The sequence below is a fragment of the Rhamphochromis longiceps genome, linkage group LG7, assembly GCF_057381845.1.
Source record: "Rhamphochromis longiceps isolate RC_006_pf linkage group LG7, R_longiceps_female_GT1.1, whole genome shotgun sequence".
NCBI lineage: Eukaryota > Metazoa > Chordata > Actinopteri > Cichliformes > Cichlidae > Rhamphochromis > Rhamphochromis longiceps.
Window position 1 is genome coordinate 8,153,505 of NC_140563.1, and position 12,141 is coordinate 8,165,645.

The following is a 12,141-nucleotide window of genomic DNA, read 5'->3' on the forward strand; positions in this document are numbered from 1 at the left end:
TGTTGACCGATAATTGGAGATGACAAAATGTGCTCTACACAACTCAGAATCAGAAAGGGTTTTATTGCCAAATGTTGAGCAGGTTTACAACATTAGGAAATTGCTGCTCTGTAATCAGGATTTCTGTGTTTTGTTCAACAATTAAATCCTCCACAAAGACTTTTATTTATTGAGCCTCAATTCTATTGTCACAAAGAGACGGAGAATGGTTGTTCCCCTTTAGCACTCGGTTCTGGAGTTTACCCTTTACAGCATCCAGGCCTGACATTAATTGTTTATCGCTGTGAGGTGGCACAGAATCTGAATGCTGCTGAGTTTAGATGTGTGAACTGCTGTGGCGCTAAATGACAGAACACTCACTAAACTTATGAGATGTGTCTTCTGTGTGTAATCGAGAACTCGAAGTCTCGAACTCTCTTTTATTTCTGCTTTTTTTCAGTCTTTCTCAGATTTATTTCTTTTGTCTAGTCTGTCTGGCTCTCCTCTCATTTCTTCCTGTCATGTCTCCACGCGTTCATACATGCACAGTACAGCCTTTCTACAGTTCTGCACAAAAGTCTGTGTTCAGTGGTGAGATGCACCCATCGGCCCCTGCTGACACCTCTGTACTGGTGATATACATCACACCACTACAATGTAACCTACTATAATAATGCTGTTGACATGTGGTCACTCTACAGGACATGCTGACATAGTTAACAAATATGCATGCTCCTGCTCTGAGGTAAACCAGGACAGCTACATTTTTCCATAAAGCTAAATTTAATCTAGGCCGTTAACTTTTAATATTAGCATCTTGGTGAATTTTAAAGCACAGAGGCTTTCATTTCTGAGAAAACATTTTCTGCTGTTTGACAGCTCAGTACACCCCCCTTGTGTTCAAGTCACAGACCACTGCCTTTCCCCAGATTTACATTTCACCTTACATTTGCACAGCCTACTTTACCTACTCATTGAATAATGAGTCTACCCTTCTCTTATCCCCCTTTACACTGAAACAATACATGAAAAACCTTTCACTGAGACTCTGGATAGGACTTTTGTGAAATTGAATCATGTGTGTGATGGTTTATAAGCTAAGTTGTATAAAAAATAAAAATTAAAACCACCTGAAGCTGCATCGCTGTATCACTTCTTTAGTAAAAGTTCATGCAAAACTATAGAGAGAGGCTGTGCCCTGAAACGAGGCGCCATCTGGTGGTTAAAAGTGGGTCTCAGTCTCAGAAAGGCCCCTGCAAGATTGGGTGGAGGCTGGACCTTTAGACAGACAGGCTGTGTGTGAGTCCTCTGCTGCAGTCCAGGCTGAAACAGTGGACACTTTCATTTGGCGTCATGTCTGCGAGGTTTGTATTTTTATTTACTGACTGAAGATTTGTTTGTTTACGTTGTTGCACAGGCAGCTGAATACAGGTCAGAACTTTGCTGCTTTTCCCATGTATAAAATATGTTTTCACATCTGTTATGTGCAGGTTGTTCTGTGGATTTCTGCTCCTTGCAGTGTTCCTCAGTGGACTGAATGGATCAAGGTACAGTGGTATAAACCAAACTCTGCTGATGTTTCCTCTATTTGCGTGTGCATCTGCCAGATGTTTGCATAGCCTGTCTGACACTTTCTATAACAGACCAGCTGTAAACCAGGAGCTCTCCACTATTTTCAATGAGCTGTGGAGTTTGGATGTGAATCGCATGACACCTGTGATAGACTACACGATCTCTATTCAGGTGAGAAATCTTTTCTAGTTTATTTAGCGCCTGCTATGTAGTGATGGGTCGTTCGCGAACGAAATGGCTCTTAGAGCCGGCTCTTTGACGTGAACGACGCGAGCCGGCTCCTTATCGCGAGCCGTCACGTGGGTTTTTTTTTTTCTTTCTCTCAGCCTCTCTCTCGCACTTTTTTTCCGCTTCACTCTGCTCGCGAGCCTTGTGCTTTACGCTGGGCAGAGGGGGGAGGGGCGGTAGTTACACTCAGTAGCACAGGAACAGAGCCAGAGAGAGAGAAAGAGAGGCAGGGACAACAACATTAGAAAGGTATAGTAATCATCCACAACTATTTTCGGTTGCAGATGATAAAGGATTGAGAAAGTTTATTCATGCAGGTCCATATGACAGAGAATATGCATGTTCTTTTAGTTTTCATATTATAATTTATATTTAATTGTGTTGTGGTTTGCAGTGTTTTGTGTTCTTTTCACTTTAAATTTGTGAAAGGAAAAAGCTGAAAATTTAAATAGTTAAAAGTTGAAATGTGAATAGTTGATTTTTGTATTATATGATTTATTTATTACATTTTATGTGGAGTGAATAAATAAAAGTATATTTACGGTGGCCCCTAGAGACAAAGCACATACAAACTTCAAATCACGTACGAACTCTGAAGCATGTACAAACTCCAAAACACGTAAAAACACGTACAAACTCCAAAACACGTAAAAACTCAAAAACACGTACAAACTCCGAAGCACGTAAAAACTCAGAAGCATATAAAAACTCAGAAGCACATAAAAACTCAAAACACGTACAAAAGACAACAGAAGTGCTCCAGGATGCTGGGCGCAGTGTTGAGCCTTTGTTATCTTGTGGCTACACAAGCCAGCAAGTACCAACGACCGGATTTGGTGTGTGGTAATAACAGGTAAATGAACTTTTTTTTAAATTATTTGAATATATATATGAGTGCCTGTGTATAAATACACAAACAATACACACATGCTTTCAATTGTGTAATTTAAGTGATCTAGTAGCTCTGCTTTGGAAGTTCAGTTAATGCTAGAAATGTGTTTTGGAGTTTGTACGTGTTTTGTCTCTAGGGGCCACTGCATATATTTATATATAAACATATATAAATAAAACCACTTGTTTTTACGTTAGTAATTCCTTTTGTGCATAATTTTATATTATTGTTAATAATAAATTAATTAAAGCAACAAAACAACCTGAAGAGCCGGTTCGGAGCCGAAAGAGCCGGCTCTTTTTAGTGAGCCGAACCGAAAGAGCCGGATCTCTAAAAAGAGCCGGAAATCCCATCACTACTGCTATGTCTTGTGTTTGTACAAAGAAGTGTTCTGTGTTTGAATTGCCTAGGGTAGAGCAAGCTTTGTAAGTCAGGGCATCCACACGGTGCAGGATCAAGCCTCGCAGCCGCTCTTCTCCAACGTTAATGAGAGCAAACTGAGAAATATAACCACTTTCTCTAGTAAGTGTGTAGTTGTGAGCACTCTGAGCTTAAACATTCAGATCGTGTTTGCAGTCATCACTGTAATAAATGGGATTTGTGGGCTCACAGGCTTTATGACACTGCTGGACAACTATGAGCGGTCTACTGGCGTGACGGAACAAGTCACCACAGAGGAGCTCACAGAGATGGATCTCTTCTTGGACGCCGTCTTAGAGACAAAAGTCATGAAGGTATGCGTCACAACAAGCTCTGTCGAGCAGAAAGTTTACATTTGAGCACTTCAGTTACTCCATTCTGTTGGAGAAACCTGGTAGTTTCAGTCTGAATGTCTCCTCACAGCAACAAGACAATTGTTTTTGGTATTGCACAACTTTCTATTGTTTCCTACAGTTCATGGTTTTGAGGCTGCAGCTGAACTCTAGAAGGAGTTTTATGTTCTTCCTGTTGCACTGCTGCTCTGCACACATTACTTCAAGACATTACAGAGGCAAAATAACATCTGTGTGCAGCTGTGGAATGTCGCTCTGGCCTCAGCGGTCTCCCAGAAGGGGATCACTGCAGGAATGTGGACATGATGTACTTTTTGTAGGTGGAAGAAACCCCACGCTTTTCAGTGATCTCAGCGGGGGGACATGAGACAAATTCCTCACAATAACCCCTCCAACAGCGGAGATGCTGTGCTTTTCTCTTCAGAAATAGCACAGCATCTCCTCCTCTCCTCTGGGCACACTCAGGTTTGCAACCATGAAGAAGCCAGAAAGGAAATGGAGGAGGATGTCAGATATTAGAGGATTTCTTTTCACAAAGTTTAAATGAGAAATCAAAAAAAAAAGAATCTTTAATAACACAGCTAAAGTGAGATTCTGCAACACTATAATTTAATATGCATTTCTTTGGTAAGAAGTATGTGTGTTTCTGTTCTTAAATTGATCATCACCAGCCTGGACTCCAGTGGATTTGAACATGTGTTTGTTGGCGAGACAAAATCAGGAACAGAAATCATTGGTTTTCACAACTGGGTCCAGTTCTACCTGCAAGAGAAAAACCAACACTTGGACTACAAAGGATATAAAGCCAGGGAGCATGATTTGGTAAGAATAACAGTTCACCAGACAGAAGAGATTCATTTCCTTCGCTGGTAACATAAACATTCATGCTTTTGTCACAGCCTGATCAAGATGACCACGTTCTCAACCTCCAGTTCAGCTGGCACGGTGTGGTGAAGCCCGTTGGCAGCGCCTTCATCGGCACCAGCCCCGAGTTTGAGATGGCCGTCTTCCTCATGAACACGGAGAGAAGCACCACAGTTGTAGTCAACATTGACCAGTGTCAGATGGAGCTGGTGGTGATCAGACACGGGCGCTCACTCGGGACGGCGTACCCCAAACTGCTCAGCAGCAACAGCAGACATGTCAGGCAGCACGCGCACTGATGTGATCCATCATTTTATTCACTTCTGATAAAAACTAATCTTTGTTCAGCAATACGTGGCCTCATTGATAAGGAACTGACCTGCCTAATGTACTGCAAAGGACATTTACATGTATTTCAAGATCACTGTGACCTCAGTAGCTTTAAATAAAATGTTATTTTGGAGTTCAACATTTTTATTTTGCACAGGTTTTTTTTTTTTAGAAAACAAGTCTTTCAAGGCATTTACATTTATTCAATGTAATATATATAGAACATAGAACTGTGGCATGACCCTTGTGGGGACAGTAAAAGCGAACAAAAGCGAGATCCCGCAAGTGATGAAAAGTAAAGAAAATCATGTGTCCTTCCTCCCTGATGAGTCTTCAAAAAAGAAGGTTGTCCTGCTCCTGTCATCCATGCACATACAACCAAGCATAGGACCCACTGAAAACCTGAAATGATTGGATTTTCAAACCAAGCAAAGGTGGTGTTGATACTTTTCACCAGATGTGCACTCATATGGCTGTGGAAGAAAAACCAAGAAATGGCCCCCTTTTGTCTTCTATGGCATGATCATTGTTGGTGTGAACTCGTGGATCATTCACAATAAGAATGCAGTGAACAGAGGTGACAACCAAATGCAGAGGAGGCATTATATGCAGGCTTTGGCACCGGCACTTATCAAACCATTGGCAGAGCAGAGGCTCCCCTCTTCAAATCTGACACGTCAACTCACAGTCCTGATCTGTAGCATGCCCGACATCCCTACCCTTGTCACTCTTGCAGGTAAGGCAGGACCAGCAGTAGAAGAAAGTAGCATTCCCTTAGTGAGGTGTGCTGACTGCCCCGCAGGCTTGGACAGGAAGTGTGTCCATGCCATTATTACCCTGCGTGTACTGACAGCATGTAAGGAATGGGTAAGTAAGAGTGGTCCTAGAATTTGCATGTTATCCTTATTGAGGGCAGTGCTTATGGATAAATATCACAAAGTGGTTATTACCAGGGGAATTCATAGGGTGAAGAAAATATTTTAGTCAATTGATCATTTTCACCCACTCAAAAATGCCATGTTTTGTTTCTCTCTCCTGCAACTGTTCGCATGTAGAACACCAACTTTCCAGTGTCATTATATTTTGTTTAGGAATTTTTTATTCTCATATTCCTAATTTTTCAGTAATTTTGGAGCATTTCTTTAGGGTCCCCCCATGACATTTGTTTTGTTAGACATGTTGAAAATACCACAGTTGAAAACAAAAGAAGACCACTCTAATTTTTTGTCATAATTTGATATATTTCTGATGTTAGTGATGGTGTTACTCTTTATACAGGGAGTGCAGAATTATTAGGCAAGTTGTATTTTTGAGGAATAATTTTATTATTGAACAACAACCATGTTCTCAATGAACCCAAAAAACTCATTAATATCAAAGCTGAATGTTTTTGGAAGTTGTTTTTAGTTTGTGAGGAGAAAGGCAAAGGAACTCAGACTCAAGATATCTTTTACATGTGCACACATGGACGATCCCCCCTCATCCCCCGATCCATCCTGCAGCAACGTGTGCAGGACAGAATGAGACAGAGGAAAGACCGCCCAGGGCTTTCAGAGCTCTCTTTATTTATACTCAAAACAGTTTCCAAGGAAGTAGGAGTGGCATGTATGGAATTGATAATTTTCCTTAAAAGGAGAATATTATATGATTTATTTATTACATTTTATGTGGAGTGAAAAAATAAAAGTATATGTACAGTGGCCCCTACAGACAAAGCACATACAAACTTCAAATCACGTACGAACTCTGAAGCACGTACAAACTCCAAAACACGTAAAAACACGTACAAACTCCAAAACACGTACACCCTTTTTGGCTCCTACCTCAAAGCACACTGTGTTCTGTTGATCTTATGTGCTGCACAATAATGTTTAATATTTAGTATTTACTGTCATATTCCCATATATCATTGTGATGTTGTTTATTATATTACTCTTGTTTTCTTCTGCTTGTTCTCTTTTTTTCTTTCTCAACAGGTGATCCAGGTGATCGATATATGCATTTTTTTTTCTGCCCATTCTGTTTGTTTTTGTTTTTTGCCCTTTTCCCCCGTCCCTCTTCTCAGCTGTTTCTCTTTCCCTCTTTCTTTCTCCCTTTCTTTCCCCCAGTCAAGTCTGTCCCGTATTCAGCAAGTGAAAATAAAATAAACAATAAAAGGAGAAGGAATCCACTGTGATGAAGGAAAAATATGAGAAACTAACTGCAGAGCTCAAAAGCCTCCAGCAAGAGATAGACCAGGACAAGCTCACACTGAGCAACCTCAAGTTTGAAATTCAGGACTTGAAGTTTCAAAGGGAAAAGGACCAGTCAAAACTGGAGCACAAGGATGAGGCTATTCATCAGATATACTTGCAGTTGAATCAATTAAATGAAACTGTGGACCAGATGTGCACTCATATGGCTGTGGAAGAAAAACCAAGAAATGGCCCCTTTGCGTCTTCTATGGCATGATCATTGTTGGTGTGAACTCGTGGATCATTCACAATAAGAATGCAGTGAACAGAGGTGACAACCAAATGCAGAGGAGGCATTATAAGAGGCTCCCTTCTTCAAATCTGACACGTCAACTTACAGTCCTGATCTGTAGCATGCTCAACATCCCTACCCTTGTCACTCTTGCAGGTAAGGCAGGACCAGCAGTAGAAAAAAGTAGCATTCCCTTAGTGAGGTGTGCTGACTGCCCCGCAGGCTTGGACAGGAAGTGTGTCCATGCCATTATTACCCTGCGTGTACTGACAGCATATAAGGAATGGGTAAGTAAGAGTGGTCCTAGAATTTGCATGTTATCCTTATTGAGGGCAGTGCTTATGGATAAATATCACAAAGTGGTGATTACCAGGGGAATTCATAGAGTGAAGAAAATATTTTAGTCAATTGATCATTTTCACCCACTCAAAAATGCCATGTTTTGTTTCTCTCTCCTGCAGCTGTTCGCATGTAGAACACCAACTTTCCAGTGTCATTATGTTTTGTTTAGGAATTTTTTATTCTCATATTCCTAATTTTTCAGTAATTTTGGAGCATTTCTTTAGGGTCCCCCCATGACATTTGTTTTGTTAGACATGTTGAAAATACCACAGTTGAAAACAAAAGAAGACCACTCTAATTTTTTGTCATAATTTGATATATTTCTGATGTTAGTGATGGTGTTACTCTTTATACAGGGAGTGCAGAATTATTAGGCAAGTTGTATTTTTGAGGAATAATTTTATTATTGAACAACAACCATGTTCTCAATGAACCCAAAAAACTCATTAATATCAAAGCTGAATGTTTTTGGAAGTTGTTTTTAGTTTGTGAGGAGAAAGGCAAAGGAACTCAGACTCAAGATATCTTTTACATGTGCACACATGGACGATCCCCCCTCATCCCCCGATCCATCCTGCAGCAACGTGTGCAGGACAGAATGAGACAGAGGAAAGACCGCCCATGGCTTTCAGAGCTCTCTTTATTTATACTCAAAACAGTTTCCAAGGAAGTAGGAGTGGCATGTATGGAATTGATAATTTTCCTTAAAAGGAGAATATTATATGATTTATTTATTACATTTTATGTGGAGTGAAAAAATAAAAGTATATGTACAGTGGCCCCTACAGACAAAGCACATACAAACTTCAAATCACGTACGAACTCTGAAGCACGTACAAACTCCAAAACACGTAAAAACACGTACAAACTCCAAAACACGTACACCCTTTTTGGCTCCTACCTCAAAGCACACTGTGTTCTGTTGATCTTATGTGCTGCACAATAATGTTTAATATTTAGTATTTACTGTCATATTCCCATATATCATTGTGATGTTGTTTATTATATTACTCTTGTTTTCTTCTGCTTGTTCTCTTTTTTTCTTTCTCAACAGGTGATCCAGGTGATCGATATATGCATTTTTTTTTCTGCCCATTCTGTTGGTTTTTGTTTTTTGCCCTTTTCCCCCGTCCCTCTTCTCAGCTGTTTCTCTTTCCCTCTTTCTTTCTCCCTTTCTTTCCCCCAGTCAAGTCTGTCCCGTATTCAGCAAGTGAAAATAAAATAAACAATAAAAGGAGAAGGAATCCACTGCGATGAAGGAAAAATATGAGAAACTAACTGCAGAGCTCAAAAGCCTCCAGCAAGAGATAGACCAGGACAAGCTCACACTGAGCAACCTCAAGTTTGAAATTCAGGACTTGAAGTTTCAAAGGGAAAAGGACCAGTCAAAACTGGAGCACAAGGATGAGGCTATTCATCAGATATACTTGCAGTTGAATCAATTAAATGAAACTGTGGACCAGATGTGCACTCATATGGCTGTGGAAGAAAAACCAAGAAATGGCCCCTTTGCGTCTTCTATGGCATGATCATTGTTGGTGTGAACTCGTGGATCATTCACAATAAGAATGCAGTGAACAGAGGTGACAACCAAATGCAGAGGAGGCATTATAAGAGGCTCCCCTCTTCAAATCTGACACGTCAACTCACAGTCCTGATCTGTAGCATGCTCAACATCCCTACCCTTGTCACTCTTGCAGGTAAGGCAGGACCAGCAGTAGAAGAAAGTAGCATTCCCTTAGTGAGGTGTGCTGACTGCCCCGCAGGCTTGGACAGGAAGTGTGTCCATGCCATTATTACCCTGCGTGTACTGACAGCATATAAGGAATGGGTAAGTAAGAGTGGTCCTAGAATTTGCATGTTATCCTTATTGAGGGCAGTGCTTATGGATAAATATCACAAAGTGGTGATTACCAGGGGGTACGGAGCCCCCCAGGGGAATTCATAGAGTGAAGAAAATATTTTAGTCAATTGATCATTTTCACCCACTCAAAAATGCCATGTTTTGTTTCTCTCTCCTGCAGCTGTTCGCATGTAGAACACCAACTTTCCAGTGTCATTATGTTTTGTTTAGGAATTTTTTATTCTCATATTCCTAATTTTTCAGTAATTTTGGAGCATTTCTTTAGGGTCCCCCCATGACATTTGTTTTGTTAGACATGTTGAAAATACCACAGTTGAAAACAAAAGAAGACCACTCTAATTTTTTGTCATAATTTGATATATTTCTGATGTTAGTGATGGTGTTACTCTTTATACAGGGAGTGCAGAATTATTAGGCAAGTTGTATTTTTGAGGAATAATTTTATTATTGAACAACAACCATGTTCTCAATGAACCCAAAAAACTCATTAATATCAAAGCTGAATGTTTTTGGAAGTTGTTTTTAGTTTGTGAGGAGAAAGGCAAAGGAACTCAGACTCAAGATATCTTTTACATGTGCACACATGGACGATCCCCCCTCATCCCCCGATCCATCCTGCAGCAACGTGTGCAGGACAGAATGAGACAGAGGAAAGACCGCCCATGGCTTTCAGAGCTCTCTTTATTTATACTCAAAACAGTTTCCAAGGAAGTAGGAGTGGCATGTATGGAATTGATAATTTTCCTTAAAAGGAGAAACTGTTCGCTTGTCAGCTGAAACAGGAGATAACTTTGTATGTATAGAAATGCAGACATTCTCCATAAAAGGAGAGAAAGAGAGGGGGAGCGCCAGTCTGTCTGTTTAAAACCGGATGTCACCACATTCCTTTTACACATATGGCTTCAATTCCTCTCTCCCTGTGTTGGCTCCAATTCACAACCTCTTCTTCCTTAAATAAAGCTACAACTAAGCATAAAAACAAAATTAAAAATCTTTCATCATTCCCTCCTGTTTGTAGCTGAAATTAAAGAGATACATCCCCCATCACACTGAACACTGGTGCTCCACAGGGGTGTGTACTGAGCCCTCTCCTGTACTCACTCTACACCTACGACTGCACAGCCACTAACAGCTCCAACATCATTGTGAAGTTTGCGGACGACACTACAGTGGTGGGTCTTATCACCAACGGTGATGAGACGGCTTACAGGGAGGAGGTCAGCGCCCTGACCCACTGGTGTCAAGACAACCATCTCACCCTCAACGTCGCAAAGACAAAGGAGTTGATAGTGGACTTCCGGAGGTGCAGAGAAGTACACACCCCCATCACCATCAACGGCGCTGCTGTGGAGAGAGTGAGCAGCTTCCGGTTCCTTGGCGTACACCTGGCTGAGGATCTTACGTGGTCAGTACACACAAACAAAACAGTGAAGAAGGCGCAGCAGCGCCTCTTCTTTCTCAGGAGACTGAAAAGATTCGGCATGAGCCCCCGCATCCTCAGGACCTTCTATCGCTGTGCCATTGAGAGCATCCTCACTGGATGCATCACCACCTGGTATGGCAACAGCACCGCCTACAACTGCAAAGCTCTCCAGCGAGTAGTGCGGTGCTCTGAACGGATAATTGGAGGTGAGCTTCCCTCCCTCCAAGACATCTACAGGAAGCGGTGCCTGAGGAAAGCGGGGAGGATCATCAAGGACTCCAGTCACCCCAGCCATAAACTGTTCAGACTGCTTCCATCAGGAAGGAGGTTCTGCAGCATCCGGTCCCGTACCAGCAGACTGAGAGACAGCTTTTTCCATCAGGCCATCAGACTGCTGAACACGTCATAGACACCTCAGCTTCACTACTGGAACTTCAACATTATGCACTCCACACTGTATATAAATGCCACTTGTTTTGCACATATTCAACTCTGTATATTTTATATATTTTATTATTATTATTATTATTTTATTTTATTTTTTTACTATTTAATTTGTAAAAATGTGTATACACACACACACACACACACACACACACACACGTAGGAAAATATTTAGTATACACATCCAGAAATGCATACACTATTATATATTGTACATATATTTATTAGTTTCAGGTTGGCCATTCTTGTATTTTGCTCGTTTGTGTTGTTGTGTTTGCACATCTCTGTTGCTTGTGGGGCTCGCACACAAGAATTTCACTCGCATGTGCTGTGCCAGTGTGCCTGCACATGTGATGTGACAATAAAAAGTGATTTGATTTGACATCAATGTGTTTCAGACACAGACCCTACATTTTGAGTGCTTTCGGTCTGGTCGTCATAAAATGTGTATCATTCAAACACAATCATTCATTACATTAGTTTCATACTCATCGTCTTTTCCTTCCTCCTCGTCTGGCACAGTGACATATGCAACGAGAGATTAGGATATCATTCTTGATACCATTCCTCTTTCACAGGGGATAATGCATGTAGTAAAGATACAAAACATGATAAGTATTAGGCCAAAAAACATCAAAACCTTAAACATCAATGTTTTCCATGAGCCGCTCATAAACCAATCCCACCAATTGCTTTGTGAATTTGCCCAATCAGTTACCTGTGCCTGTTGGACATTTCTAAGTAATTGTAGAGCATTTGTCATATTATCAGAATGCACATTGTCTGGAATATATGTGCAACAAGTTGTATTGAACAAAACACACAGTCTGCCCTTTTCTGCCAAGATCATGTCCAGGGCAACTCGGTGTTGCATAACAGTCATTCTTATGGCATCAATTTCCTGATTTTGCTCGTTGTTGATGGTGGTCGATGCATTTAAAAACAGCCCAAAACGATAGTCCAA

The 12,141-nt window shown here is 40.9% G+C and overlaps 1 protein-coding gene across 1 annotated transcript; it reads left to right on the top strand.

Moving 5' to 3' along the window:
* Positions 1-1,218: 1,218 nt before the first annotated feature.
* Positions 1,219-4,902, top strand: endouc (endonuclease, polyU-specific C). The gene is given in 7 exon segments (XM_085411913.1): positions 1,219-1,343; positions 1,470-1,526; positions 1,623-1,722; positions 3,082-3,193; positions 3,284-3,405; positions 3,964-4,266; positions 4,344-4,902. Coding segments are annotated over 7 exon segments (969 nt in total). The 5' UTR covers positions 1,219-1,332; the 3' UTR covers positions 4,608-4,902.
* Positions 4,903-12,141: the final 7,239 nt, after the last annotated feature.